Here is a 7,651-nt window from a genome sequence, read left to right on the forward strand (position 1 = left end):
TGAGTTCAGGGAAGGCAGGCTAGTTGAGGCTGTCAGGAAAGAAGAAGCAGAGTCTGAGCTGAGTCATAAAGACCTAGACATGTAAAGATTAGTCTTCCAGGCAGAGGACAGCATGAACACATGTGCAGAGAAAGAAAGGTAAACAAACACACAAACCAACCATAGCTTATCACATACTTCAGGAGGTTATGTAGTAACTATTTCATTATGGTATCACAGGGTGAGAACAAAAATATTAATCTCAAAGTTTAACAACCTGCAGTATGCTACTAACTCCCTCAACTGCCAAAACAAGAAAATAAACAGAACAACTGAATGAAGTCCAACACTCTTTCCATTATGCACTCAACTCTTAGTGATCTGGCAATTTCAAAACACGAGATGCTCTACCAATTTTTTTAAATTGGAAAAAAAATACGATTGACTGGTAAATACAAATTGCCTATTTTCAAAGAATTAAGATAGAGTAAAATATACAGAACAGAAAAGTAAGTGTATTAGTCAGAGTTTTCCAGAGAAACAGAACCAGAGAGAGATTGGGAGAGAGGTGTCTTAAGGAATTGGCTCATATGATTATAGGGGCAGTCAAGTCCAAATTCTGCAGAGCAGGTCAATAGGCTGGAGGCCCAAGGAAGAGTCTAGGTTGTAGTTTGTGTCTGAAGGCAGTCTACTGGCAGACTTTGTTAGGGAGGGTAATCTTTTCCTATGAGGGCCTTCAACTGATTGGATGAGGCCCACCCACATTATAGAGAGTAACTTACTTTGTTCAAAATCTGATGATTTAAAAGTTAATCTCGTCTAAAACTATTTTTACAGAAATATCTAAAATAATATTTGACCAAATATCTGAGCACCATGGCCTAGCCCTGTTGGCACATAGAATTAACCATCGCAGTTAGTATACAAAATATATAACATTTCCTCCTTTTTTCAGGATCTTGCATTGACCCAGGGTTACTATGCATTATTTGTATTTTGCTGTGGTCATGGTTTTGGTTCTGAGCAGAGGTGTTGCCTAACCAGCATGCTCACTGGTAGGATGGTAGGTAAACTTTCATCTGGCAAGAGTAAACAGGGCCAAAGAGTAGTTGCCAAAAATTTTTTTGAACAGGCTGGGGCCTCACTTTTACTTTAAAGTATAATGGCTCAAAAGTGCTATCGTATTCTTTCCTTGAGAGATTTACCTGAAAGATCTAAAAACCTACCACAGACTTCAAGAGTTAAACCTAGGGGCTTGAGGTCCTAAGTGCCGGCAGTTGTTCACCCTGCAGGGAGTCTCCATAAAGAGCAGCTACAAATGATCTTCTTTTGTGGGGAGAGAGAAATAGGGAACTAACAAACACGCTTTCCCATCTGTGTCACATACATGTGGGGACTGGATTATCCCTTCAAATCATGTCTGGTATAAACCCAAGGGGTTATTGTGACCCACATAAAAATGGTAGTATTTATTTGGAAGTAACATTTGTTATAAGAACAATTCCTCAGAGATCTTCTGTCTGAACAGAGGTTCTAAGGATGAGAATTTTTCTCTTGGTTTGGCCACTTTTGATACTACAGTTGTGATACCAATTCCAAGTGTGGGATTTTCCCCCACACCAATAGCAATTCCTGGACATCAGCTGGATGTACTACAAATCAAGTCTGTTCTGACACTGTGTTCCCAGAGGTGGCATCAGATCACACAGGTTAAGGGCTCAGTCCCATATGACTGAATGCCCTCCCCCGACCAACTTCAGGTGGCAATCAAAAGTCCAGATGGCCATCTGAGTGTCTGACCTATTGGCTACATATTGGAGGGCCCTATTGCCCCCTTCTTGGGTTTGAGTAATTTGCAAGAGTGGCTCACAGGACTCAGAGAAACATTTTACTTAATAGGCTACCTACCAGTTTATTACAAAAGTGTACAATTTGGGGGCTGCCGGATGGAAGAGATGCAAAGGCACAGTGTGGGGAGAGAATGCAGTGTCCTCCCTGGGAGCACCACCCTCCCAGCATCTGCATGTGTTCACCAACCCAGAACTTTCAGAACCTGGTGTGTTTGGGTTTTTCTGGAGACTTCATTATCTAGGCCTGATTGAAGAAAACATTGCCCCTTCATGACTGAACTCAATCTCTAGCCCCTCTCCCCTCCGCAGAGGCCAGGAGGTGGGACTTTCACCTCTAATCCCACGACTGGTCTCTCTGGTGACTAACCCATCCATAGATGCTTTCCGAAAGTAATCCCATCAGCATAAACTCAGGAGTGGTCTAATAGGGTTTGTTAGGAATATCAAGATACCTATACCACTCTCATCACTTAGGAAGTCCTTGGGTTTTAGGAGCTATGTGCCAGGAACAGGGATGAAGACCAAATATAGATTTCTTATTATCAATCACAATATCACAGATGCATTTTCTTTCCCTTCCTCTCCTTTTACCCTTGTAGGCTACTTCCGCCAGTATCGCCAGGAGCCAGTCAGCTTCGGCAACATTGGTTTTGGAACCCCCTACTACTACGTGGGCTGGTATGAGTGTGGGGTCTCCATTCCAGGGAAGTGGTAACTACAGGAAGATCATACTGAAAGCTCACCCGTCCGGCCCCCTTGACTAACTTGCAGTAGGGACTGTGAGCAGAAAAAGACAGTGTTCCAAGCCCCATGGACTCCTGGTTCCAGCAAGACCACATAATGGACACTGGACATTTCAGGCATCTCCCATCTGGAACTTGGTCCTACTTATTGGCCTGGACTACACACAGAATTCAGTGTCGCTGTTAACTTTGCTTCTCCACGTGTTTTTGTTGTAATAGCACCTGCCAGAGACAGCAGAAACACAGCTGCAGGGAATGCTCACTGACTTGCTGCAGTCTTCACACTTTATAGGCACAGAAGTCAGACACATCAGTGTCTCCAGGGAACAGCATCAATATGCTGTGCTTGCTTGATGGAATGCTGCACACTTTCTCTTTTCTCACTGGACTCTTCCAAAAGTCGCCAGATCTAAGCTTCAGATCTCTCACTCTGCAGTAGAACTGAGTTACTAAAAGCACCACCAAAGGAAATATATCCATACTTAAGATTTATTCCGTGGGTGTACCCATTGCTAGACCAAATGTATCAAATCATATTTGTAAATTCTCAATTTTGAAAGATATATATATGTGTATATAGGCATATACATATCCTCACTTGTCTGCAAGAACATTGATTAAAGTGGCTTAATTTGTACTTGTTTACTAGATAAATGCGTGTGGGACTTTATGGAGCAAAGGTGCTATTTATGAGCCTCTTTTAGAAGTGTCCAAAGAATCTGTACTCTGCGTAATGAGACCAGCAGAGTGATCGCTGCTGGACTCTGGGAGTGATGGGGAGCTGGTGGTGACAGTGACTGACACCGGCCACCTAGATGCAAGCCAAGTGCTTTCTACCTCAGGAGACAATCTTTTTTTTTTTTTTAATGTTATGTTAGTCACCATACAGGACATCATTAGTTTTTGATGTAGTGTTCCATGATTCATTGTTTGGGTGTGATACCCAGTGCTCCATGCAATACGTGCCCTCTTTACTACCCATCACCGGGCTAACCCATCCCCCACCCCCCTGCACTCTGAAACCCTCAGATTGTTTCCCAGAGACGATAGTGTCTCATGGTTCATCTCCTCCTCTGATTTCCTCCCCTTCACTTTTCCTTTCCTTCTCCTAACGTCCTCCATGCTATTCCTTATGTTCCACAAATACGTGAAAGCACATGAAAATTGTCTTTCTCTGCTTGACTTATTTCACTCAGCATAATGTCCTCGAGTCCTGTCCATGTTGGTGCAAATGGTGGGTATTCATCCTTTCTGATGGCTGAGTAATTGTCCATTGTATATATGGACCGTATCTTCAGGAGGCAATCTGTCCAGGTGAAAACTACCACTTGCCTCTATGGGGGCATATCCAGTATGTTTTCAGAATTATCAAGGTTTTAGGTTCCAAATGATTTAAAAGTGCAGTTAAAAAAAAATCCTTTCCTCTTCCCTGCCTGAGTATTTCCTCCTCAAAATACATGCTTGTTATCCCTTTGGACGGCAACATGACAACATTTATTTAAAGACACATTATTCTAATTCTTTTTCAAACATGGTGTCCTTTCCATGTGCTCGGCTGTCCCATGTAATCAGGCAGCTCCGTGGCATGAAGGTATTGTCTTCTTTCATAAAGGTTTCAGCATTGGAAAAGCGGGTGGCGGGGAGTGGGGAGCTGGAGGCGTACCCTTTTCTGGGGCCCCCAGGCTACTACGGAATGATTTAATGGCAGAATGCAGTCCATCTTCCTGGCATCCATTTCTTTCAGTGCCAGTACTGTGTTGAGGGGCGGCCTGATGTATCTGGTGGGTTCAAAGGTAAAACTTAGAAGGAAACTTAGCAGGGTCCTTTCCATGGGGCTGTGAAAGCTGACGTTCTCCTAAGATTCCACGATCCCCTTTCCACAGTAAACAACAGTAAAGAAAATGCAAGCATTCTGACAGCCTGGGAAGTACTAGAATTCCTTAGGGAGCAGATTAGATACCAAGTTCATCTATCACTCACAGTTTAGTTTGCAAAACAGGATGGGAACCTCTAAGTAGCTTTTAGGGCTCTTATCCATGAAAGAGGGATTATTTTAAAAAGGATATCTAAAAACCTTGTTTTTCACACAGATAACATTCAAACATGCTTCATAAGGCCAAAAGATATGGTGAAAGATATGGTCTTCAGATATAAGTGACTTTTCCTGATAAACACATAAGTGGCGTCCTTCATTTCTCCCACCCACCCCTCTGGAACTTCTGTCCGGTTTCATTCTCCACTGGCCTGCTATCAAAGATTGGAGAAAGATGCCAAAATGAGGTCCCTGTCGGGGAGAGCACCAGCAGATTGCGCATTTCCTGAAAGTGTCTCCTCGGGTATAAATAATTCATTAGCATGTACGAGAGAAGAGCCATTTGGTCAGTTCCACAAGCCTGTCTTGGTGCTGGGGCCCCTTTTGGAAGACACACATATCCAGATCAGCGCTGAGAGGAAGCCACCCTCACCCTTTGCGACTCACACATTGAAGGGCAATTTCCTTGCCTCACTCCCAAAGGGCCAGATGCTCGGGCCACATCTTAAAGGACATGGGTTGCTCAGGAGTTCATGCTCACCTCACAGAAAGCCAAAGAAATTCCCTGGTGTTCATTCACACGATGATTTTCGAGCCCTGCTTACCTCCTCAGACTGTAATTCATTCTGGAAATCTGAACTTCTATTAAAAATAAATGTTGGCAGTTTTTTGACAGAAATTACTACAAACCCCAGGTGACAGAGTAGCCAAAGCAAAAATGAAACAAAACAAAACAGCAAAAAATCCCCACTGAATCTAAGCATAGGTAAGTGGTATTGTTACTGATTTCTGTCCAAACTGGGTTACATAACAGTCTAAATGAGTGCACAGGGGCACCATTGAGTTTCTGGTTCTGTGTCAGGTCTGGAGGTCATGTTCCAGGAATGCCATGGGTCTCAAAACCACTGTGTATCAAGTTAGTAGGAAATTAATGTACTGATTCCCTAAAGAAGGCTTCATCTAGTTCAAAGGCTTTGAGAAAGAAGAGCTTGGCAACCCTGGAGGTCAGAAGTAGGCACAAGTGGGAATTAAAGGAAAAGAATATTTGGCTCCATGTTTTTTGGTTTTGTTTTAAAGATTTTATTTATTTATTTGAGAGAGAAAAGCAGGAAAAGGAACAAAGGGAGAAGCAGACTCCAAGAGGGTGAGGGGCAGAGGGAGAGGGAGAAGCAGACTCTCCGTTGAGCAGGGAAGTCCGATGTGGGGCTTAATCCTGGTACTTGGGGATCATGACCTGAGCTGAAGGCAAATGCTTAACCAACTGAGCCACGCAGGCACCCTAATATTTGGCTGATTATGATGAAATTTTAGAAGAGTGCAGTTAGCAAGTGAGCTTTATTGGAAAATAGGACAATGTCCATTACCGAAAGGCCTTGAATATACATGGAAATGTCTAAACTTGTCATTGGAAGCTCCCACCTGTTTTTTGATGGTCTGTGAGCTCAGAACAGTGTCTACACATCAAAAGGGTTGTAAACAGCAGACAGACAAGCAAAAACAAACAAACAAACAGTAGTATATGACAGAGACTATATTCTGTAGTTTGCAAGGCCTAAAATATTATCTCACCCTATAAGAAAAATTTGTGTACCCACGCATTTGTTTTCTTGAGGTTGAAAGAAGGTTAAAGCATAGTCCTAATTTAAAAACTATCACAAAAAAATAAAAAATAAAAACTAGCACATACTACTTCATACATGTCCATTCCACTTTCTCTTACCTGAGTTATATTTTTTTCTGACCATCTCTTGGCGCGGAACGCGTAAGTCCCCAGGTGTCTGGATCTTCGGTTCCCAGATTCCCCGTTTGGCAAGTCCTTTGTGCAATGGTCTCGGGAGTCAACCTGCTCTTTGGGAGGCTTTATGCATATTTATTACCATCTGGTTAAAACATAATTTCCAGCTTTTACCAGATGAGTTTTGATTTATTTTCTCCCCTTTGACCTACTCAAGCCACAGGTCCTGGTCAGTTCAGGGGGCTGGGAATTTGGGAATGTGATGATGAATGGGGTTATAGTGGGGTTCCTCTCTGCATGGAAATCAGCTCTTGGTCACTATTGGGAGGGTTCCTCTGATAGAATCAGTGAGCCCGTCCATGCTGATGGAGCATCTTGTATGTTGTGGATCCCTTAAAATCCTCTCCTTGAGGTGTAACTATTTTGCAGTTGGAAATAAGAAGTGAGTTTGGAAAATAAGAATGTCTCCCCAACCATCCATTTCCAGCCATTCTCAGATCAGGCTGAGCTCAGTAAAATTGTATGAAACCACAGAGCATACCTGTTTTGAACAGAGGTGTGATTTTAAATCTTAGTTGTAAGGTTATTAATGTACAAAATTTAAAAATCATAATGAGAGCTAAGCACACAAGGGCTTATGATAAAAGAGAAGTAAAATTGATATAATGTTGGAAGCCAATAAATTTAACACACACATACAAATTCTTGGTCCAGATTAGGAAAGAAATATTCTCTCAGGCTGAGATTATCTGATGGTCAAGAATAGAAATAGCTCAAGAGCTAAGTCAAGGGTTTGCCTAAGGTGGGACCACACAGTCTCAAGACAGGAAATAATGTGTGGGAGGTGCTGTGGGGTCGCAGAGAGTGACAGGTTGGCAAGTAGTGGTTCTTGTCTCCTTTTCTCTCTGATCTGTTCTCTCTCCTCTCCATGCATGACCCCATATTCTTCCAAGCAGATGGCTTTCTCTGGACACATGATGCCTAAATGCCACCAGCCCCTAGACTTCACACAGTGCTGCCATATACAAGTGTCCAGCTGCCACCCTGTGTGCAATGACTGATCCACCAGACCTTGTAACTCTGCTTCTCTCAACCAGCTTTCCAAGTCTCTCAGTACCCAGTTCTAACTATCCCAACCAGGCTCAGACTGGATGTCTTGGGCAAGAGTCCACACCCTGATCCAACCAGCTGTTCCTATGTAGGGTTGTCAGCTGGTGGAAACAAGGCCCCTTACATGGGGGTCTTTGCATGTGGAAAAAATACTGACATCTTAGGACAAATACACATAGGTGAGGAGAAATCAAATAAGGAA

At 42.9% G+C, this 7,651-nt stretch overlaps 1 protein-coding gene across 6 annotated transcripts in view; it reads left to right on the plus strand.

The window, feature by feature from the left end:
* FNDC1 (fibronectin type III domain containing 1) overlaps positions 1-3,220 on the plus strand; it is a 104,657-nt gene extending 101,437 nt beyond the window's left edge. For all 6 annotated transcript variants that reach the window (XM_047733848.1, XM_047733853.1, XM_047733850.1 and 3 more), the window contains one exon: positions 2,429-3,220. In XM_047733848.1, coding sequence (XP_047589804.1) covers positions 2,429-2,544 — 116 coding nt within the window. In that variant the 3' untranslated portion in view covers positions 2,545-3,220. The remainder of the gene's footprint in view (positions 1-2,428) is intronic.
* Positions 3,221-7,651: the final 4,431 nt, after the last annotated feature.

The sequence above is a fragment of the Lutra lutra genome, chromosome 6, assembly GCF_902655055.1.
Source record: "Lutra lutra chromosome 6, mLutLut1.2, whole genome shotgun sequence".
Taxonomy (NCBI): Eukaryota; Metazoa; Chordata; class Mammalia; order Carnivora; family Mustelidae; genus Lutra; species Lutra lutra.